Source organism: Leuresthes tenuis, unplaced genomic scaffold, assembly GCF_036924035.1.
Source record: "Leuresthes tenuis unplaced genomic scaffold, fLeuTen1.0.hap1 SCAF_19, whole genome shotgun sequence".
NCBI lineage: Eukaryota > Metazoa > Chordata > Actinopteri > Atheriniformes > Atherinopsidae > Leuresthes > Leuresthes tenuis.
This window is the reverse complement of record NW_027325373.1, coordinates 16106375-16130830: the sequence shown is the minus strand read 5'-3', so window position 1 is coordinate 16130830 and position 24456 is coordinate 16106375. Positions and strand designations below refer to the sequence as shown.

At 41.1% G+C, this 24456-nt stretch overlaps 1 protein-coding gene across 2 annotated transcripts in view; it reads left to right on the top strand.

Moving 5' to 3' along the window:
- The first annotated feature begins 4410 nt into the window (after positions 1-4410).
- Positions 4411-24456, top strand: part of LOC140277385 (uncharacterized) — a 39403-nt gene continuing 19357 nt past the window's right edge. Inside the window, exons 1-3 of one of the 2 annotated variants that reach the window (XM_072372385.1) lie at positions 4411-4946; positions 11137-14871; positions 16782-16853. In XM_072372385.1, the coding sequence (XP_072228486.1) occupies positions 11924-14871; positions 16782-16853 (3020 nt within the window). In that variant the 5' untranslated portion in view covers positions 4411-4946; positions 11137-11923. Of the gene's footprint in view, positions 4947-11136; positions 14872-16778; positions 16854-24456 lie in introns of both variants that reach the window. The other variant, XM_072372384.1, reaches the window with a different exon arrangement.

The window sequence follows — 24456 nt, the reverse complement described above, 5'->3', positions numbered from 1 at the left end:
TTGTCTGTATCCAGTAGGCCCTGTGGCCACTGATTTATCTATTTTTATCACATTTCTTGAAGAAGCTTGGCGTTGGTAACATCGGCAGGGCACAGACTCGATGCTGGATTTCACTCACGTACCCAAGAACAAAGAGAGACATAAAACAGAAGGATGCTCAAAACACACACCATTCTCCTGCAAAAACAGTGCTCATTAAAATCAATGTGTTTACCCTTTTGCTTTGAAACTTGCTCATAATGAACAGCTCAGTAAACACACAACCCTTCAGGGTCATACAAGTATACAGCATTTGAGGGGAATTTTTTTTTAATTATTTTGTCCTGAATCCTTTGGAAAATGAAATGTAATGCAACATTGCCTCAGACTTTAAGAACAACATCACCACCTGGTGGAAAAAAGTACTAAAAAAGCATCATGTCCTGGGGGAAATTTTATTCTCCAGCATTAAAAACCTAGAACGTCCTCATGCTGTGCATATCCAAACTGATTGAAGTATGGCTGGTTTACAGCTAGACTGTTTTGTAGATCTCTTTCAAAAGACTGATTGGGAGCAGACAAGAGGGGAAAGCATTAAGACTTTTGCAATGTATTGTTAGTGCCCTCTGATACATAGCAGCAGGCAGAAACCTTTCTACTTTCGTCGTACATCTTCTCACCCATTTATTATGTTGCCAAGCAGCTTTTCTCTTCTGACCTCCAGCCTTGTTTCGAGACGAAAGGACAGACACAGAAAGTCATTATTCGTCCTGGAAACAAAGCAGGAAAAGTTCCCTCATCCATCAAAGGATCTTAAGATCTTTGACAATGTCCAGGGCAGGCTTGGATCAAAGAGGGAGATGTCAGCTGTACTCAAGTCTGGCAAATGACTTCTTTGCCATGTTCATCCATCATGCCTAAAACTGAGATTGTAAAATAATAAAACCTTTTCAGGTAATGGCCACAGTTAGATCTAAACATTAGACATGTCTTCCAAGCCTGGAACCTTGTATTAGGTTGTGATTGATGACTTGATCTGAGTGTATATTATAGGATCTGCTTAAAATTCCCCCTTTTTTTTGTTGCCAGGCAGACACAAAAAGCTGACTAATGAGAGTCAAGGGAAAGTTTCAGTGTTCTTTTGGTGATTGTGGAGTCACTGGGAGAACACGATGTGAGTGAACGTTTGCAGGGAGGCTTTGGAATAGTTTGAAACATTAATTATAGCTCATTGTCTCTGCACAAAACATGAAAGCATGGGAAGAAAAAGGCACAGGGTCATGGAGAAACAAAGTAGTAATACACACCTTACTGACATGCAAAGACAAAACTGACAATCCATAACAAGGATATCTGCGATATGAGGTTGTAGTTTAATACTTTGGTTAATGAACAAATTAAAATGCTGACATTATCGTGGCTTTAGATGAAAAAGTGAGAAGGTCACACAAATTATTACAAATAGTTCTGAGGGGACCTTGATCCTGAGATTTTCTTATTAAAACAGGAGATCATTAAAGTCAGAGTTCATCAAACTCTCTGGACCACGAACAGCTGGGGTCATTTTCATGGTAGTCCACATTTACAGTGATTCTATTTTTGGTTTATTTACATTCATCAGTAATTGTATATAATATTATTTATATCCTTATATTTCTTATCAAAATTATCTTGATTTTTCACCATATTGCTTGGGCCTTGCTGTCAGTCAACTGGCTTTAAAAGTAAAAATATTAAAGAATATCCACTTTTGTTTTCTTATCCTATAACTCCACAGAGGTGAAGACTGCTAACGTTAACTGCACAAGTCTGCTGTGAGCAACCAACATTGTTGTTCCAGTTTCATTTCACTGCACAGTCACTGTATCTGTGGCTGGAAGTTATTTTTACATCACTCAAATTGGCGTGAGCCTTACACCACTCCACTATAATCCACAGTGGAGATGACAGAGACCTTCAGACATCGTCACAATGTAATGGGCAATCTACTAAAAATCACCGAAAACACCACCAGTAGACACTCTTTGTTGTCTGTAAACTCAAGGTCCTCTCTGTTACCCAGCAGGCTACTCCGCCTGTAAAGACGGCTCATGGAGTCTGTCCTCCTCTAATTATCCTCCACTGCTCCATCTGCCTTTTCACCGAGCTGACAGTCTCCAACAGCCACAGACGTGCTAAGTCAAACATCACTGGTCTTTCAACTCTCAATGACATCAAAGTTGCTGCAGTCATGCAAAGCAAAGCTCTCTCCGCAGCAAATGACCCTGAACACCCCCTTCAGCCCATATGTCACCCTGCTTCAGCCCAGCTGAAGGTGCAGATCCTGGGGTCGAATCCTCAGTGTCAGTATTTGGACAAAGTAAAGAATAAATCCATTACATAAAATGGTTTTATATTAATATCTGTTACAAACCTACAAGGGGGTCCAGGTTTTCTACTGCACTGTTTCATGTAAAACCTTTTTTAGGTCCACAAAAATTATTACCCATATTAGCTACTCTGCAGATTAAGATTTTGTAGGCAAAGTATCTGTCTCAAAGGTCTGAGTACGAAATCTTTGCTGTCTCAATGCTAAGTCATTGCGCCGATGGCTTATCCCGTTCATCGTGTATCATCATGCATATAAACACAAGTAGTAAAAAAAGATCATATGCTAATGTTAGCAAAGAAAAAACACGAATGGCTTTGTCAGTCTGGTAAAATAGTGACGTCGTGTAATTCAGACAGGTGGTCACTTTAATACCTCCCTGCCTATTTCAGTGATGGAGAGAGCCCCAGTATGTGAGTGATATTTGGCTTTTGTGCAAAATGGACAGCATGAAAGTGAATTATAACACCAAGCCATATATAGAGTCAGATTTCCCAATACAAAGTGTCACATTGACACCAACTCATGATAAGCAATTGAAACGTGACCATAATAAAATGAATCATCATCAATACTAAAAAATGTTATGAAATAAATCCTCAAATTAATAAAGTATGCTAAAATAAATAGACAAGTTGACAGAGTTATATAGGTGAATGAATGTTTTTTTTCCATTTAAATTGTAATTGCCTAAAATGGCATTTCTCAAAACGTTATATCCTGTTTGCATGGTCTATTTGAGCATATTAGCATGCTGATAGAGCGCAAACTAATTCCTCAGTGTGGTCTCACAAGCTGTACTATTTCTGTAACTATTTCTAAGGTAACAAACTTTCAGAAGAGGTGTAACTAAACCTAACCAGTCTGTACGGAGATTTGCATATTTTTGAGTGTTGCATGTAAATACAAAGTAAGGGAAAAAAACTACAGAGCAGGATACAAAAAATCTTAACTTCATCTTCAGATCTGTCATCCTGCACTACAGATCATTATATCCCATTATGCATCAGTGCCGCACTGGATAGCCTGTCGATTAAGCTCCTGCTCTAAATTCATTGTGAGTAATTGTGCTACTTCCATGAAATTGTGTTTGAACTCTTTTTCATTTCCTAGAAATTGGCTCTGAGAGTGTAAAAGTAGAATCACAAGAGAGATGAAATGAAAAAAAACCTCAATTCATTTTAATGTTAATGTAAATCTGATAGAGAGTGATGAGATACGGTAAAACAACTGATCAGAGCTGATAAAATGGCATGAGATGTCTCAGCCTTCAAGCCTTGCAGGTGTAGTTTTATCTCTTGATATCTGCTGTGTAGAGTCATTCTTGCTCCCTACTTATAGCCTCGGGTGACAACAGGCAGTATAGTGTTAATGGAGTCGATGTACAATATTACAAAAAAAAAGAAAGATGATAAACCCCAAACAGGAGAGAAACCAAGCAGTGACATGTGATTAATTTAATACATGTTGGTGTTTTGTCCATTAATTTGTATGCACAACACTTACGCATGTTAATCCAGAGAGGCCTGAAAACTGTGGAGCGGCTTAACCTTCGATGACTAAGGATCTGCCTCTGCTTCAGAGGGCCATTGTCCATGCGTCTCTATTATCCTGCTGGTCACGGTTGCCCAGCTCTGCCCGAGCTCATATGGGACATATCTGTAGAGTGATTCTACCTGTCTGTTTCTATCTCCTCCTCCTTCCTTCTCTATCTGTCCTCCTCCCCCTCTCCAAGCCTGACCTTTCTGTACTTCTTTCCAGCTGACCTTGGTGTCCTGTCAGCTCTTCCCTTCTCACCACCTCACACTACTAGCTGCTCTCTCCCACAATATCCTCTAACCACCTCAATGTACCTCACTTCCATCACCCTTCCCTTCATGTCCCTTGGTTATGCTCCCTGGATCACTTAGCTCCCCTCTCTCCTCCTCTCCCTTGCTCCTTCTTCACTCTCTGCAGCTGTACATACTCTGCTTTTTAATTAGACCGACTCACATAGCTCCACCTCCCTCTGCCTCCTATACTCTCTGTCCAACAGTCCTTCCCCCCTCACTCCCTCCCTTTTGCTTACAAGGATACAGGGGCTTGCATGGCGACGGGGAGAGGAGGTCATGATGGAGAGATGCAGAGAGAAAGCGGGAGAGAGGAGAAAGGAACAAGGCAGGGAGAACTGAGAGGAGCATCTGAGAGGATAACTGCTTGTTTGCTCACTCTTGTCTTCTTGCTCCCCCTCCTGTCCTTTCACATCCACTCACAGCACAAACGCACAGACAACTAGGTAGGCACAGCAAAGCGCCGAGCTGTGAGGGATGAAGAAAAAGGTTCCCACGTGAAAGGCATGAATCTATGGGAGAAGAGGAGGGTGAGATAGAAGAAGACACAACCGGAGGAGAAAAGAGTTGGAGAGGAGAGGAGCAGATGGACTCAGGAAAAGGAAACGGTGTGAAGCTCTCCGAGCAGCAGTGACAGAAAGGTGGGGATAAAGGCAAACATTAGGGATGGAAAACTGGGAGGAAACAACGTGAAGGAATAGCAGAGAAGCGGAGCGAGCGCTTGTGGGAGAAGGAGACGGCACAGAGGGCAACAGGAAGAAAGAGATGTGGTATGTGTGACTCAGTTCTGTGTCCTGATGAAAGATAGTACAGCAATCTCCCCAGCAGCCTTCTCTCAGCATCACCATAGAGATAGTGAAGTGAGAAACAACACAGATAAGGACAGATTTAAAAACAACACAGAAGTATCTTTTTTCATTTTTGTTCAGTACCATACTTACTGTATTGTTTTGTCTCTTTGCATTCCTCTAAATTCCACAAAGAAAACAAAGGCAGCAGAGAGTGCGTCCTTGCATGTGTGTGCACACGTGCATGCTTTCATTTTGTTCATGTGTATGGCAGGTAAGTGTGTATGCACTTATCTGTACTGACAATGGGGGTGTGTTCAAGAGCTCACACAGTGCACCTTTACTGGGTTGTGTGTGTGTGAAATGTTGTGGAAATGGATTGTGCGTGCATGTGTTTGGATGCTGGGATTTGCTTTACTGCAGGTGTGGGAGTTATTTTCTGAGTATGTGCAGCTTTATGGGAAGGTTTAAAGAGTGAGGAGCTTAGATTGCTCTGTTAGTGATATAGCTTTGCAGATTCCAGCAGCGTGCTTTCAATGCATAATTTTCATGATTCTGACTGTGTGTGTGTGTGTGTGTGTATGTGTGTGCATGTTGGGTGGTGGGTGTACACAGAAAGTTGAAGGAGGAGGTACTGATGGAGGGAATTCCATTTGTATGCATCTGTGTGTGTTTAAGAAAAGTCCAATGCATGCTGTTCAGGCTACATAAGCGTATCATTTTGCAGATTATGCCCGAGTCATGTGTGAAATCATCAACGTATTTCCATAAACTTAACGTTCTTTAAGATTATGATAACGCAATATAGCTTATTACAATTTGTGCTTCAATTCATGTTTCTCTGTTAGTCACACACTTGACTTAAATATAGTTGCACAACAAACACGCTGCATGCACACATACACATATATGGATTCCCCACGGCCAGGTACACATTTGCACACACACGCCTTTGCTTTGTGAAGGAACAATATCTGTCGCCACACAAGTCTTTCCTCTTTTTCTCTCACTCCCACTCTATATTGCTGTATCTTTCTTTTCATCTTATCTCATCAGCGTATATTTTAAATTGTCAGCTATCTCTATAGTCAGCACACATTGCTTATAAATCTGCTGTCTATCTCCACTTAATTTTCTCCCTTTAACTAACAGCAGTTAAAGTACCCATCTCTCATTCTATTACTTTCATTCTTTTTTTCTTTTTTTTTCCACACTCTAAGAGCCCATCTGTCTGCCGGTCAGGTGCTGAGCTGACAGCAACTTGGCTTTATAAGTAACACACTATGATGTACTCTTGGGACATTGATAAGGACAGGGACGCTGCTGCACTGTTGAAAGAATAACCCCTGGGGAGTGGACTGCACTGTTCATGAAGCATCCTGCTGTGCAGTGGACATGTCAGTTCAACCACCTGTTCTATTCTGCTGCTGAGAATTCACACAGAGAGAGCTTCGGAATTTCTTACTTGTCTGAAACCTGTGGCAATGTATGGAACAGATCAATGCCAAAGGAAGAGCATAAATAAGTTAACCAGTTAGTGAAACAAGACAGGTTAGGATGAAAATGATAGATGTTAGAAAGAAAACACTTTATGTTTGCTTATGGCTTTATGTAGCAACCAAACATCCTCAGATTTGCTCACAGTTTCTTTAGTATGCTTATCACAATCCACTGGCCTACATTTAAGGATTTCATATTGGGAGGATTTTGGTCAAAAAAAGGACAGATGGAACAAATTATTTTTGGCACTCACACTCCATCCTTGAAGGACACTGGAACAAATGTGGTGGCCACAATGTCCTTTTCACTAACAAGACAGCTAATTCATGTTTTAAACACTTTTGAAACAACAAGAGTTGAACCAACATATTGTACAATATAAATCAAGTAAGAGCTAAAAAATAGTGTTCCATAAAAAGTTATCAGACTTTGATTTTTATGATAGCACAAGAATAAGTTATTTTTATCTCAAGGTTTTTATGACTTTGCAAGTGCAACAGCCTGTCCAGGTCTAGATATATCAACCTTTCCAGACCTCTAAATTCCAGCTATTTTCATTATCTGTTTATTTAAATTTAAAAAAAAAATAGAGGTGGAAAGGAATTAACACGAGTATCACGATAGAAGTGATCAAACTAACCAGCATGCACTCGTGAGAGCGATATCTGTTGTATGCCACAAGGGGTAAGCAGAGGCAAGTTTGTAAATAGAACACAGACATATTTTTTAAGTTATAGCTAACCAAACCAAAAACCCACAACCTACGTGCTGAAAATGGCAATGCCTTTCAGTGGGATTTGATTAAGTTTTATTTTTATTTTTTGAGGTGTCAGTTGCACTTGAGCATGCACAAGCACTAAGCACAATAAATAAAATATATTATAAAGAAGAATGCAAGATAGGGTCAAGGGCCCAGTAGCATTATATTCCGGTCCCAACTTCTATATCACCATAAACATCTCGGCTAATGATGTCATTGTCAGGGCATAGGTCACCATGGTATTCCACAAAATGGAGAAGAAGTGTGCAGGAGAAAAAGGCAATATGCCCTCATGATTATTTCTGAAACGTAACCACAAAGCTTTGCTGGCTAACCGTGAACAAACAGTGACTATAAACGAAAAAATTCTAAACAAATGCTTAACAGCTGCCAACACCAACACACGCACTCTCCCTCTACAACTTCTAATTGTGGACTTTCGTTAGTTGTTAAAAGTCCTCAGCCTATACCATGAAAACATAGATCGCCACCCTGTGTGTAGAAAAGCAAAATAAGTGTTCCCTTGTCCCAGAATAATGAGTTGGTGCAGCTGTGAAGAAACTACATATCTGCGATAACAACTAAGAATGATTCCTGAAACAAGAGATGAAAGCAGCTGTATGTAACCGTTTTTAAGTGCAGACCTTTGAAAACCGGGTGGAATCAAGAGGTCAGACGCTTCATCGTTCAGCCTTTGGTGGTTACGATTTGAGCAAATCCTCACGTCTTGAAATACGGCAGAAATGACAGTTGTTGTGTGCACTGTATTAACTCAGATTAACAAGTGAAGAAATGTGATTTGTTTAATTTGATTTGCTGTTAAGCATCAACAGAATTAAAATGTCATCATGGAAATGCTGCTACATCAACCATCGTGTTTCCTGCTTGTGTGTGGTATGAGAAGAGCTTACTTTCTAAAACAAGTAAAGATAATGTATGTAGTTGCTTTAATTAAACATTGCTCACTTCATGATGTTTATCTGTATCTGTTTTACAGAGAAATGTTTGTGCACACAGTCTTTTAAGCGCTTACATGTGCATTTTTAATGTCCTTGCTGGTTTTATTGTATCAGACAAAATTAAACACCCCCCTGTGTGAGACATTTGCTGTGCTGTGCTCTACACAATGCTTACCTAACAAAGTAGGCATCTACAGGCAACTCCCAAGGAGCTATTTGTGAATTGGAGATCTCTTTTGACAAAAGCGCACAAACACCACAGCAACTGATGCCCGTTGCAAAAGCTGTGAGAGCTGACTGTGTTGTAAATTTCTCTGACAGAGCACAAGTATAACTCTTACCCCCTTTGTGCTCACAGGGCCAATAACTGATCATATAGCTTTTCTTAGTTCCTCTCCAGTTCCCCCTTAAATGCCCTGACACACTGATGCTCCTGATTTACCACTTCACTGAACCCTAACCATGACATTTCCTCTGCTTCCAGTGGTTGTTCCCTCCTGCTTTGCGACTTGCCCCCCTATCTCTGTGAGTCCATCTCCCTCTGCGCCCTCTCCCTCTTACTTATTCAGATTCCCACCCTTCTCAGCTTGCTGTCTCATAGCATCTTTAAATATAACCAAGCATCTATACCTCCGCTCCTTCCTCTTCCTCTTTCTGCCTCCTCCTCATCTCAGTCCTGTCTGACAAATTTAGGCATGCCTAGACAATCCAGTCTGACGTGACTTTACATAACAATTCAATCCACTACACCTTCCACCTCCTCAGCACACTGAGACCCAAAGGTGTGTTATTGCCATGGATGCAATTCTCAACATCCCTGTAGGACAGGTTTTGAATATTAGAATATTATTACATCTGCACAACAAGAGACTTCACTTCTTGTATTTTGAATGCATAAGATTTCATAAGGTTTCTCAGAGTCAGCATGGCTTAGAACAGGAAGATCAGATGTGACCTTAGCATTACTGTCAAACACACACAGCCATAAAGCCCCACATACGGGAGAGAAGATAGAATCCTGTATTCATAGTGAAAATCTTCTAACAGATGTAGGCAGGAAGCAAGGAGACTAAAGTAAATCTTAAATAATAACGGCAAAGAATTATGACCCTTGCTGGCATTATGCCGTTGCACACCTTCGTCCTCTTGCCTGGTGATTTATCTCTTGTCTGCCAATAAAGCTCAACATGGAAATGTCACATGTGGGAAAGGGCTGGCCTCAGACCCAGGAGTGAGCCCATGCAGCATTAAGAAGGTCTGGATTCATTAAACTGTCGGCGTAAATTTTGATCTGAGGGTAGTTTGCGGAACAAGAGGGAGAAACTGTGGAGAGGAAGCAGCAAGAGAGATTGCAGCAGAGTTAGTGGTGGTGGTGGAGGGGGAAAGGAAAATGTGAATGACGGGGGTGAAACAGGAAAAATAGGTTTGGAGAGAAGAAAGATAGAAAGAAGGCACGATCAGGGTGACACCCCACAGAATGAGTGAAGGTAATGGTCCTGCAGCGTGTAGATGAAACTCAGGAAAATCTGTCTGGGTGAAGGTTGAAAGAAGAGCGCCTTTTCCAAGAAATGGTTAGGAAGACTGACGACCGGAATGAAATGGGATATTAATGGAAAAAAACAGGAGTGGAAGCACGATTTTATCAAGGAAGAACTGAAAAGAGAATCACTATCAAGTGGACAGTGTAGATCAAAGCAGGTGAAATTTAAGATGAAGATAAACCTTAGCTTTTGTTATGTGCCTGTGTTGTGCAAGATTTCAGTCCTCTGAGAAAATATGTACCATTACCCAGAGTGATTTGGCCTCTTATGTGATTCATAGTTCAGCTCATCTGTACACACTGCAGTGATAAGAAAGTGAAATGAGAAGGAATTCTGTGGCTTGTTTCTTAATCCATTATGGTTGATATTTTCCCTCAAGGCTCTGTCTGCTGTGGCTGTAATTATAATTAATCCTAATAACGCTGTTTTTAAAGAGGTTGATGTAAAGGCACGCTTGTGACAAAGATCCTCCTCTTCAGAGCTGCAGAAAGGAGAGAAAGCATAGAAAAACAGTGGATGTAAATAAAAGTGGCAGCCCCTCAAGTATCTCTCTCCCTAAATAACCTGGGAGTTGTGAAGAAGTCACTAATTACCCCTCCCACAGGAGATAAGAGTAAGACCAGTCACACTCTCACCCAGAATTAGTGCATGTAGGCCTGTCAGTGTCAGGGGCTATCATGGGGCGAAAACAAGGAACAGATCCATAGATCCTGTAAGGCAAATGACAGCGTCATGCCTGATTGCCAGAACCACCGTCAGGAAGTGGAAGTGATATATGCATATCAAAAACAAGCCACAGAATCAGAGTGACGAGAGCATACTACCAACCACAGCATGGCGGACAGACTGTCGCAAAGTGACCAGATGAATCAGAGAGGATGTCACCATGGCAGATCATCAAGGACTGATAACAGGGCCACAGACTGTTAAAACATGGAGGAAAAGAAAAATCTGCAAGACACATACACACACACAGAGAATATGATAACAGTCACACTGTGTTCCCAGGAGCTGAAATAACACTGAACTCTGTTGCTGCTGCTTCAGTACAGCTCCTTTTAACAATAGCTAATGAAACAGAGGAAAATCAAACAGACATAAAATATAAGTATCCCCCTCAGCCAATGTGAATAGGCCTTAATTACAATCCGTTTTCACTTGTTTTAAGTGTATTTTTCTCCGCTGCTTTTCTTTTGCTACCTTCAGCTCTTCACTACTTTTTCTTAACTGATGTATTCTTCTCCCCCACTGTGTTATCCCTGCTCTCATGCAATTCAAAATAGCTGCCTATATTATATCTTCCTCTTTAACCCAAGGAACAAGACATGGTGTTATATTCGAAATGCAATAATATGGAGACAGTTATTGTCTCTTACTCCTTAAATTTCTCTTTTGTTTTCTTCACTCTTTAGGAGCTTCCGCCATCTTCAGCCATGAGAGAATGAGCCACTGAGAGAAGAGCAGACAAAAGAACGGGAGAGAAAGTGACAAAAATCCAAACAGAAAGAGTGGAGGCTAAATGAAAAGTTCCAAAAGACAGGTCATTATGGGGAAGCACTCGAGCCCATCCCATGCCTTGGCCATTCGATCTCCTGAGGGCTCAGGGGACAAAGCAGGTGGAGAAAAAGAAGCTGCCAAGTAGACGAGCCAAAGGATGGACAGAATGCCTGTCTGCTTATTTGCATTTATTGTCTCTGGCCTTGTTAAGAGTTCATCTTCCTGGAATGTTAAATAGAAATGGGAATAGAGGGTAATATTGCACAACTTTAGAAGACATGAAACAGTACGAACATGGACATTTTAAGAATATTTGAAGCCGCATATTTTTATTTTTGTACAAGCAAAGGTAGAGATCCATTGTTTCTGCAGAGGTTATCATTTATTTCTTTCTGTGCTTGATATTGCTTAACCTTGACCTGTGGATAAAGTAGTTGAGGACATTCTTAATTGCAAATGAGGATGTACAGATAACCTATAACAGCTATACGCAATCCTATAAAGGGACAACTATAAACCAGTCCATTCTGGGATGATACTGAAACCTATTCGATCAATTGTATAGATCTCTCATTGTTGTAATGAACAGATTGTAATGGAGAGATCACTTTCCTTGTTGACGCACTAACAAAACAAGCCTTTCGCAACTACAAACTACCTGCAGAGCTTGTGGATGTTGGGGGAAGGAGAGAAGCCAGAGAAATGGTGAGCAAAGAGCCCAACCACTTGCTCACAGGCCAAAACAACGGCAAGAGCACCTTGGCAGACAAGCTGCCTGGTACAATGACTGTACGCTCTGTGCTGCTCAATCGAGACTCTCCAGATATTGAGAGTCGCCTCAAGCGGCGCCGCAGCCGCACCCACCAGGTTCGCTTTAAAGACTTGGAGGATGGCAGCAGCAGCAGTGGCAACAGTGGAACAGGTGAAAATAATGGTCATCAAAGGCCTGCCACAGACTGCGACAGCCCTCATCCTCTTCGCAAACACAATAGCAAGCTCCCCCAGCCATGGACTGACAGGCCACTTACTGAGGGTCTACCTGGCCAAACTTCTGTTGTTGGGGCTGTACGTGGGGATATGGCCAGTACCATAGAAAAGGTTGCAGCTTTTTTAGCCCGGGCTCCACCTCATCCATTGACACCTGGTCCCACACGTCGATGCTGGGCACCACCACAAACTAACTCCCTAACTTTGCCAATGACACGCAGATCCAGTACGAGCACCAGCACAGGCATCCAGACGTCCCCATGCCTCAGAAAACATCAGTCTCTTTCTTCCACCCACACACGTAGCCACAGCATTGGAGACTCAGTTGGTGTGGATGGGGATGATGAACATGACTCTCAAGATGAATATCTTACAAACAACCATGTGTTGTTGCCTGGATCCAAAGATCAGAAAAGACCTTCGGTCCCCGGGGATAGAACTGTGGTAGAACGAAGGTCTAAAGCATCAAGGACAGATAATAAGTCAGCTGTTACTGTAAAAACTTCAAGACACAGCTGTCCACCTTCTGTCCTTCCAACCACTGAGCCACGTTACTGTTCATCCATATCCTGCCGAGATGGCCCCAAGCGTCAGGGAAGCAGCACTCCCTCAGTGGTCAGGAGGAGAAAGCGACTAAACAGGACAACAAGTGATCCTGGAAAGGAAGTGCATTACTGCACCACTCCCACACAGACTGAAAGTCCATGTCCATCCCCTCCACCTTCAAATACCAAACACTGTACTACTCAAGTTCAAACTGAAAGCCCCTCCGCACCTCCAAATTCAAAGTTCTGCACCACCCTCATTCAAACTGAGAATCAACATCAGTCTCCACCTTTGAGTGACGAACAATGCACAACCCAAGTTCAAACCAACAGCTCTTATCCAACCCTACCTCCTGACGCTGATCAGTGCACCACTAAAATACAAACAGACTCCCTCTGTCACTCTCCTCCAAATCATGAACCGTGCACTACGCAGACACAAACTAGCAGCTCCTTTGCTTCCCCACCACTGACTGTATCACCCAGCTCAGTGCAAATTCAGTCTAACAGTCCACCTTCAACTCAAAATCCTCCCACTACTGAAATTAAGACTGTGCCTTACTGTACTTCTCCCCCTCCTACAAGTGCACCTGTGCAAACCCCTGAAGACTGCACTAAGCCACCTTGCTCCTCTCCTTCCGAGCCACCGAGCAAAACCGTTTCTCCATCCCACACCCATTCTTTTTCTTCCTCCACCACTGCAACTACTGCTACTCAAAACCCAATCCCTTATTATACTGTTGTGTCGCCACCAACAACCCCCAGCACAGCTGCTCTCTGCTCTACTCTTACTTCAACTGCACCAACATGTCCCACACAAAACCGCTCCTGCCCTGTACCAAATGCAATATCATCCTCTTCCTTAACCTGCTCAAACCCTACACCAACTATTTTAACTCCTTGCGATCCGCCCAAACACCTTATCACTTCCCCAAATATTACACATCAGCAAACATCAGGTGCATCCAATGCCACACCTCCCACAACTCTAACACCCTGTACATTTGTGACTCAAACAGCCCTGTCTTGCACCGCTATATCATACTACACAACCACACATCCAGCTGGTCCCCATGTGCCTCACTTAAATTCAACCTCACCCTCATATGCCACAGTCATACAAACTGTATCTCACTGTAACATCCCATGTCAAGCTCTGCAAAGTAACTCCTCTGTCAACACAGGCATGTCCCCTTACTCTTCGCCAGTCCCAAAACTAAAATCTTGCACTTCCCCACCTCCACTTGTGAAAACCCTTGTGTCAACTCTTCAGAAAGCTCAAACTTGTCCAACACCAACTAAAGCTGTTCCTCTATACTCTTCCACATTTCGTGCTGCACCACCATATACACCCCCCTCTCAGGCCCCCTACAATATTCAGGATAAGAGGGGCATTCGACTCCCACCTCCTCCCCCACCACCTCCACCCTACACACCACGGAAAAAGGGAAGTGAGCCTCCAGGTCCTGCGGTCCGAACACCCATGCTCAGGGCAGAGAGCAAGGCCAGCGAGAAAGATAAAGAAAGGGAGAAGGAGAAAAAAGAGGATACGAAATGTACAAACTCGCCCAAGCTCTGTGAAAGAGCCAGCTCTCTGAAGCACAGAGCTCAAACCCCGCCAGTCGCTGTGATGAAAGGAGAGAGGCACTCTTCTGCTTCCTCCCCTGCCAAGGCCTGTTTTAAGCCCAGCTGTCTTAGCTCAGCCCAGGCTCAGCTTGGGGTGCTACACAAAATGCTGTGCTCAGGAGCCAATTCTAGGCCCAACACGCCAAACAGCCAACACACTCTTCCTCAAAACCAGCAGGGTTGCTCTGGAGCCAGGGGCTGCTCTGTGTCTGGGGAGCGACCTGTAGCTGGACCCCTGACTCCCACCCAAGCTGACACTTTAAGACAGGTCCAGGAAATTCTGGGAGGGTTGATGTCAGGGGCCAGGTGTAAACTGGACCCATCGAGGGTGACTGAAAAGCTCTTGAGTCCCAACGGACCCCTGCATGATATACGTAGCCTGCAGCACCAGCTCCAAAGCCTGGAGGGGGTCCTGGAGACGAGCCAGAACACCATTAAGGTCCTATTGGATGTCATTCAAGACCTTGAGAAGAAGGAAGCAGAGAGAGATGGGTGAGTAGGAAAGCCATTTTCACATAATTGGTGTGAGGACTGTTCTAACCCCAGAGCAAACTTATTGATTTCAACTATATGTCCTGATATGTATGGAACAGTGGCTCTTATGGAAAAGCTCTTGAATAGAGTTAAACTTACTTCTGGGTCAGCTTATTCAACATTACATAAGTGGAAGGTTATAAATCAAGCCCATGACTTCAATTTTAGGGGATTTTCCACATAAGGGAATATGATCCAGGACTACAGTGCTGTTCTTTGCGTTACATGCCCACGGTGGTGTCCAAAGGTGGTGTTACCAGTAGAGTGAAAGTATGACAGCCAAGGGTTAAATCAAGAGTTTTGAAAGGGGCTTGTTTGGGTCCAAAGCCCTTGGCCAAGATTGGAGCTATCACACATTTGAAGTTGTAAATGTAAAATGACTGGAACCCTCAGACCAACAGAGATGTAAACTCAATGCCTCCATGCCAAGGGCCAAGTGCCATTTGGTAATCTTTACCATTCAGTATTCCGCTAGCCCTATAGATTGCAAGATCGAAAAGAAAAAGGGAGGTAAAGAAGAACAAATTGTGGAACAGTGTAAATTATGAGAATCTGCCTTTTTGGAGACTTGGAAAGCAAATGTCAGCATGTAGCCTAAGTGCCTGCTGTTTTATTTGAAGTTAATTTTCTACCGAGGATCTGGTTTCACTTCACTGAAACAAATGAGAGATAGACATGATATCACGATTGCAGCTTTGCACTAAAAGATTGTCTCCTCTCTCCTGGACTAGAATAGACAAGTGGGAAGTTGTAGGCAGATTATTCTTCACCAAAAAGGGAATACCCACAGCCCAGTGGTAATAACCTTCCCTGCATCGTGTGCTTTGAATATTACAGATAGATGGTTGTTGTGCCTAAGCTTTGCTGTGATGCAGCTCCTCTATTTATAGCCAATCCCGGTATTGTAAGCATTGTAAATACAAAGCTATGTAGACAGAACAAAATGTAAATTGTGTTAGAATGAAGGCAAGTGAAATGAATTGGCTAAAACAGTTGGTTGGGTGATGGAAAGACAGAAAGAAATACTATATTTAATGCTGTAGTTATTTCTCATATCAGTCGTGCAAGTCTCAACTTGCAGTATGCTAAAGAATTTATGTCAAGTCAGACCACAGGGAGCCTTTTGGGACTTGGTTTCACCCACTTTGCAGCTGATCTTTCCTCATGCACGTGTGTAACATGCAGGGGATTGATGGAAATCAACATTTGGCTGTGGCCATGTTGGTGGTTTCAAATGCTCCATGCATCTTAGTGTAAACCCTTTACTGAACCCATCGTTCTTTAATTAATCTGCTTCCTACGTTGTAAGCTACTTAGTGATTTCTCTCGTCTTATCGCACCAAAATAGCACATACATGATGAGGGGATTAGAAAATTCTTGGCTAGGAAACGATCCGCACGGATGGATGTATGTCTATGAATCCAAGGAAGCTTGACGGATATCTGTGCAGCATTATCCAAATCACGGAGGTAACACCAGTGCCAGCACTACACTTTGCAGACATGTGAACATGTAACTGAACGGCCTTCTGCCTCATAAAGTGACACATCTTGCGTGTTCTGTATTAGAATTCAACCATTGGTCTCATGCTTGGAGACTTGACTTTCACCTCATAAGCATTATTTTATGCCTGGAGTGACACAGTGACTCATGGTTTATGTAACAGACTGAGCCTGTTGGAGGGAGTATCGTTCATTCAGAAATGATCAAGGGGGATTTCAGGGGAGAGATTGCAGGGATGTGTTACCCAGAAATTCTGTCCTACAAAGGAATCTAAATATGTCTTTATGGACTCACGCAAAACACAAACATACCAAACATGCCCCTTATACGCCTGATATGTCATCTCTGTACTTTTCAACAGAAGACATTCCTACAGAACCGGACAGGACATTGAGAACTGTGGGACCTGCAGGGACTGTGCCTGCATCATCTACAGGTATGTAGATGCATGCATGTGTGGATTCCTGCATACTTATCGCCTGGTTTTCCCATGTGAGCGCTAGGAGCACAGAGCTTTTCTCGGTGTGCAGTTGTGTGCATCGTGCTGTCATTTTGCATCACATCAGTTTTGGAGGTTCAGTTTTATGGCTTGGTAGGACTGTCATTCTGCTCTGTATGACAGCACAGCCGGATGCAGCACTTTTAGTATGGCAACTCACTGCCTAAATACCACTCCATGTTTGATTGCTGAACACAGTTATTAAAGATGTATTAAGACTTATCACGCACATCCTCTTGCTCTCAAATTTAATGAGGTGAACAACAGCACAGATTCCACACACATACACACACAACTGCATAAGTCATTCTGCTCTAAGATTCAAATTGAGATCTGTCATTAAACATAAGAAAAGTGTGTATTGCTCTGAAACTCCATTCTCTTAGTTGTAAATGTTTAAACTTAAAAGATATTCTGGCAAATGATGAAGAGATACAAAACAGTATAGGAATAGGAGGGATACGATGAGTGCTTACCATTAAAGCACTACTCTGGTGATTAAAACTTTTATGTAAACACCTTGGAGGCATTATATTACTCCTATTGTGTCATAAATCTAAGAAACCATGACTCAATTAACAAGCCAAGATCCATCATCCATCTTTTAAATATGGACTGGAGCTGAGAAATGTGGCATGTCCACACTTCAGACTCATTGCTAACCTACTCAGTCATTTATTATTCATTATATTGGATCGCTAATAAGGTGTTTCTTGCCGCTGCAACATATCCTCAACCCCATTACAAACAAACAATATTATAGCTGAAGTTCAGTCACTCTAAACCACATAAATGATTCCGTCAAAGTACCATATTAATCTGTTTATTTATTTCATTAATTCATTTATTTATGCTGTATATGCAAACCTCCTGAGTCAAGACACAAGGAAAAGCAGAAAGACAGTGGGTGAGGACAAGAAGAAAAGCAGTTGAGGATAAGAGAGGGGGAAAAAAGAGGAAATAAATTTTTTTCAAAAATAGATTAAAGGGATCTGAGAGAAAATATTTGAGATTCAGAAATGGAACAAGAGAAAGAGAAAGCAGGGGGAGAAGAAGCCCACAAAGAAGATGATTCATTCAGAAACTAAATACTGCTTCATCTTGAGAGATTAGAATATTACTGCTCAGGAATGTCACTGTGAAGCAGCAATAGTTCCTCATCTTGAGGTAAGAGAATAGGAGATGTTATTCTCGTACGTTTTACTATATCATCATGTTTTTCTCCCAGGAGGCAGGTCTAACACATTTCACTGAACATTACAGTGCACAGTTGACATCACAAGTCACAGATTTATGGTCAAAAGGGGACTTATCACTCAATCATCTGTCAAGTCGACGGGTCTCTTTAATGTGTGACAGGAGGATTTTCCTGCTTCGAGAGGGGAGGAGATTCTCTTTTATTTTATAAGAGAATCTGGCAGCAATAGAAAAACATGTGAAGAGAAAGTGGAGTCTGAAAATGAATGAGTAACAGATTCTGAGGCTATCTGACAAAGCAGATTCCATCAATTAAAATGCTGCTTGAAATCTTAGTCCTCAAAGAAAAAGCACAGCTCAGCATACCACACACTGTCAATCTACTTGGGAAGCCCAGTGAGGAATATATCCAGAAAATATAATTTCATATTTCTTTGCAAACATACTCATCTTTGACCAGTAGGCTTCAAAGAGATTTGACCTGAGCCAAACTAATGCCCCAGATATTTACTGAGGTCAAATTAGCTATAGTGCAGTAAACACTGTGGATAACAGCTAAAAGACAGAAACAAGTCTCAACTGAAACTTTTTATAAAAAGACAGTTTCCTTCAGCTATCTTCTAGCTTTTTGTTCTGGTTTTCCAGTGGGGTTGGGTTCAGCGTGTGAAAGCTGGCACACTCATAGCATATGTTGTCCCAACCAGACTGTTCAAAGAGGCTGTAAGCAGCAACATGCAGCATCACCCAATCAGACTTGTTTGCGGTCATTGTGTCTTAGCAAGGATGAAAAACTGCTTCCTTTCAGTTCTTTGGCTTGTCTGCTTCCACCGCTTCAAAACCAAAATAATCCCCAAGAAGAGATCTTTTATTCTTCTGCACTTTTATTCTTCTGCACACCGCCTACAAATAAATGAATTTATCTGTCTCTTTCTCTCTCTGTCTCTCTGTCTCTCTCTGTCTCTCTCTCTCTCTCTCTCTCTCTCTCAAATTCAAATTCAAATTCAAATTTGCTTTACTGGCATGAATGGTAACCATTGTTGCCTAAAGCTGAAACATATACTAAGACATACAATTAAATTATGATACAATTTTACATTATATATTAATACAATTACATATTATTTACATTAGATACATTTAGTGAACTATTTTATACCATGCACGTTCTACGCCAAACAGGCAGACTATTTAGGAGATGTTTTGTTGTTGTGTCTCTCTCAGGCTGTGACATGTACTGACATATTTTGCTGATGCAGATGTTTAATTTTCTCCTGATCAGAAAGGGTATCAAAATCTGGTTGTTCATCTTTCATTTTTGAAAAGAATTTAGTTCTAATTTCTTCATATCACAATGTACTAGGAAGTGTTGCTCTGTCTCCACCTCTTTCTCTCTCTCTCTCTCTCTCTCTATATATATATATATATATATATAAAATCATTATATCAGCAGCTGCAGCACTGAAAAAATAATAGAGATAAACAGCCATGGAAAGCGTTAGGAAAATGCCAAAATGGTGAGAAAGGTGGAGAAAAGGTAAAGGTGCTGCTACATCTGCCTTGACAGCAGTGACATAGTTTGTGAAATCAATGTTCCATTAAATCTAAATCATAGATGCATTATCCTTACAGCATCTATGCTCTGGCTTCTGTTTGTTCTGCAAGTGACTCTACACAAGGGCCCTAGTGAGGTGAAAACAAGTTAAACAAGTGATTTGAATTTTGCAAATGTGTCTTAATGGATAGCTTTACAACCCAAACTCGCTAGCCTAGATTCAATGAAAAACATGGCATAGTCATGTAACAGAAATTATGTTTTCACACACCAATGGGGTGGAAAGAGGATATTTTGATGCTACAGTTTATTTTAGGGTCAGTTTGAATGCAAACCCTGATATTTTCTGAACCTTACCCATCTGTTTTTAATACCTAAACTTGAAACCTGAAAGAGTGACTAAATGCAAAAATGACATTTCAAAGTGAAGTTACTTGAAGGCAAGATTGAGTCCTTGTCTGCTCTATTTCAGGAGAGCGGAGGCAATCTTTTAGTGCAAAGCTGCGATCATAATATCACATCTATCCCTCATTTGTTTCTGTGAACCGAACCAGATCCTCTGTAGAAAAATGAACTGTCTTCAAATAAAACAGCAGGCACTTAGGCTACTTGCTGGCATTTACTTTCCAAGTCTCCAAACAAGCACTCTCATAATTTGCACTGTCAAATTATTTGCTCTTCTTTACCTCCTTTTTCCTCTCCATTTTCCTATCTATAGGGCTAGGGGAATACTGAATAGCAAAGATTACCAGATGGCACTCGACTCTAGCCAGAGAGGCATTACAAGCCCTGAGTTTACATTTCTGTTGGTCTAATGGCTCAAGTCATTTGTATTTACAACTTCAAATGTGGCTCTTATCTTGGCCAAGAGCATTCACACTACATTAGGACCCAAGCAAGCCCCTTTCAAAATTTTTGATTAAACCCTTGGCTATCATACCATCACTCTGTTGATAACGCTTTTAACACCACCTTGGGCATGTGAGGTAAACCACTTGGCAGTTGGTGCCATCTTCCACCACATTCAACCTCTGTACAGAGAGTTTTGAGCCTATTTAGTACGATGCAACTCAAACAATTTCACAAAATGCTCTGGCACTGTGCTACTCTAGCATCTAGTTATTGTAGTTTTTTTTTACGTTGCCTGAAAAACAGAAAAAATTGCTTCTGTAAACTCCAAAATTTAGATTAATTTTACATGGCTATTTCAAGTTTTGCTGTTAGACTCGGTTGCAGCCCCCAACAAAGACCTTTTAATAACGAGTGGGCTGTCCAGGAACAAATTCTGGGGCAATTTGTTTTCCCTCACTTCGCCTGTGGTCTTCATGTAGATTCAATCACTGAGCTCACTACTGTCTGTTAACAGCTGTACATATGAGTGAAATTATATAAGCAGTTTGAATCCTATTTGAACACCTTCATAGCTGAGTTGATGGAAAATATCAACTGATTTTACAATCAAGTGTTCAAAATTACTGTTACATACCCTAAATCTGAAATGTAGTAAATTTATAGTAATTTTTAAATTTGTTTTAACACAAACACAGCAAATATGAATACCGCATGCTCTGCACACCTGTAATGAAGACAATAATAAATCCAAAAATGACAAAATAACATGCCACTTTCAGTTTGAGTGCATGTGACCCAAATGTTTGTGGAATTAAATGATGAATAGTATGTTTTATTGAAAAACATCAGAAGAAATTTGAATAGAGAACTAGACATTTACTTTTGAGTACGTACGTGGCAAGAAATGTTTATAATGTTTATTCATTAAAAGAAACAGGAACACACCCAAACATGATAATGACAATAACATGACATGAAATACAGAGAAATGATAATACATATGCATTCAGCATGTCACTGTGTGTTTGCACACATCGCTTTGTTCTCCAGCTACTCAGAAAATCTTTCAGGGCAAAGCTTGTATAAAAATGCAAATGACACTTTGAGCATGCAAATGCAGATACTTGTGACTACAGAGTCGAACATTTTGAACATTTAGTACCCATCCAAGACTCCTAAATAAGTGCTTCATTTGTTCTGCTTCTTAAGTTCTGATATTACAGGATGAACAATGCACAATGTATCTGATTTTCATTCATTAACTACATATTAATATGTGAATCTGACTGTGTGGATGGGCAGGAGTGTTAATTAGTGAGTGGAATTGTGATTTTTGTTATTCTTTTCACTAATAACAAGCGTGCTGTATGTAACAACAAAGGGCGGTCTAACAAGGAGCTGTTGTGCTTAATCCCTGCGGAGTGTGCAGAGACAGCAGCCTAATCAGATCTGTATTCGGCTGCTTTATCTCGGCAACTGCTCTGTCTATTGCTCGATCACGCATTTCGCTGGAGGAGTTCAATGGACCGCCACTCTACGATGGATTAATGACTCTCTTGACCATACGTTTGCAGCTCAACTTAAGTCCACTAAGGTTTTTTTCTTTTCCTTTAAACACGATCCGTCATCGCCTTCACTGAACAGCAGATAATTGAGAAAAAGAAGACTGCTGAGAAAGCATTCTTGCTCTAGCTCTCTTTACGGTTAGCTGACTGCTATCTGTTGCCTCATTCTACATGTCTATTGTTTTTCTTCTATTTCTTTCATTTACAGTCATTTTGCCTCTTCCCATCAGTGATATGCATATGTATGCCAAGCGCAGTGGTGGCAATGTAGGGTGGAGGATTCTTTCTCTGAGTCTCCAAGACTGGTAGGATGAAGTCTATAGATGGATCCATTGGGAAGGGCTTGAGACAAACATTTTGTGACAGCGCCTACAGTAACAGCTCATCACTCCCCATTCTTTACACACCAATCATGAATCAGCGCTTCCTGATGCACATCCCTACTGACACAACATTGCATGACAGACCTCAGAGTGAGTTGGTGGCGCATAAGAGACTCTGGAGACTGGGACTAGGAAAAGAAACTGGACTGACTTTTCCTTCATCTCCAGTATCTTTTTTTCCCCCACCATCTATTTCTCATTTTGTCCGCTGAGTCTCATGCCCCCTTCTTTTGTAACTCCACTGTGCAGTGAAATATTTATTCGCATGAAAAATTAATCCCACTGAAAAAGATTTCAAAAAGTAATAATAGTGTTAAAGGAGACCTGGAGACATCTCCTCGTTGGTTCAGCATTGGTGAAGGATGGCTCTCAAAAGTATAGTAGATATATTGAGCAGCACTGCTTGGATGATTAAACATACAGTGTAATACAAGATGCCTTTGGTGTTAATTGTTTGTGTTTGAAAATGTGAAGCATAAAAACCCTTAAAAACTAAAGCGGACTAAAAGTTAAACAGACAAACAAAGACAACTGACACAAAAAAGAGGAAAATTCAGTTTGCAACTAAAGCAATTGTGCCACAAACATAAATGACTCCCAGAGATCCCCCGAATCCAGACAGGTTCCCCTTCAGTCTTTTGTCATTGCACAAGTCCAAAATAGAGCCAAAAAAATAAACAGAAAATGAAAAACTAGGAGGCAGCGCATATTTTCATGTTGTCATTTAAGTTTATCAAACATGAACTCATGTGACTGAACCTGTCTGAACAGTCATTTTATCGTGACCATTTAAATCCCTTTCCAGTGTTTGAATAAATAAATAAATATTTGTAATAAATCAATCCATATTAACAGGAAATGAACCTTTCGATCCATTCAGGATGTTTTCACAAAAAAATGTCCAAGTTCTGCACTTTTTTACACTTTCAACTTATATTGTCCATAGGTTTTATTCTGAAGTGTGTGTGTGTACACGAGCTCTCAGTCTGACAAAATATCTACTAAACCAAGTGTGTCGTAAGGTCTCAAAGCTGCAAAGGAAATTTACATCCCAAGATATTATATTATATTATTATATTAAGATATACAATTTTTTTTTCATCTATATCATTTCAAGATTTTGGTGGGCTTTATGGGACATATTTTTGAATTTCCCCCACTGGGGGATGAATAAAGTATTATTCTGTTCTATTTTATTTTATTTTATTCTATTCTGTTCTATTCTATTGTGGTAGAAAGATATATAATGATCTTAATGATAAGGAAAATAGTATGCACAGAAATGCAGTGCTGTGGCAGCTCTTTGAGCTGGTGTACGGTGTTGCAGTGAAGCATTATTTTCTAAAGCGTTCTTTATGAGTCTGATGGAAAATGAGCTCCATTGTCTCTGTAGTGTGTCATGGAGGAGGTGGGAGGGATTGTCTATGATGGAGAGCAGTTCGTTGAATGACCTCGTGTTCCTCGCTGACACGTCTCCAGGTTCAAACCGATGATAGCGCAACCCTCAGAAATATGTTTTTCTTCTTTTCCTTTTCTTGTGCTTCTTATGATGGCTTTTTCATCTGTTCATAGGAAAACATGGCAGAATTACATCTGTGAGTTTGCTGTCGGTGTCAATTTTGCTGCAGGATGTCTGTCAGAGCACTAATGCCAGAAGACATGTATAAAAAATCAAATAAAGGGAAATAAAGGAGGTCCTGAAACTCTTCTTCAGGACAAAGACACTTTTCACCCTAAACCTTTCATTGTAAAATATTTAACAACATGATTTTAAATAATATGCAGTGAAAGTATTTGTGCCAATGATTTGGTTTGAACTGCCTGACAGGTTATGATGCTGCATTCGATTTACTGTGGAAGTGGGATGCTGGAAATAAACATTAGGTTATTTTTAATGTTCAAAGTGGGGAAAATAACACATTTGCGTCCTGGTTTATTGCTTTGCTGTTAGCAACAAATGGTCATCATACTTGATTAGATAAAAAAGTTGA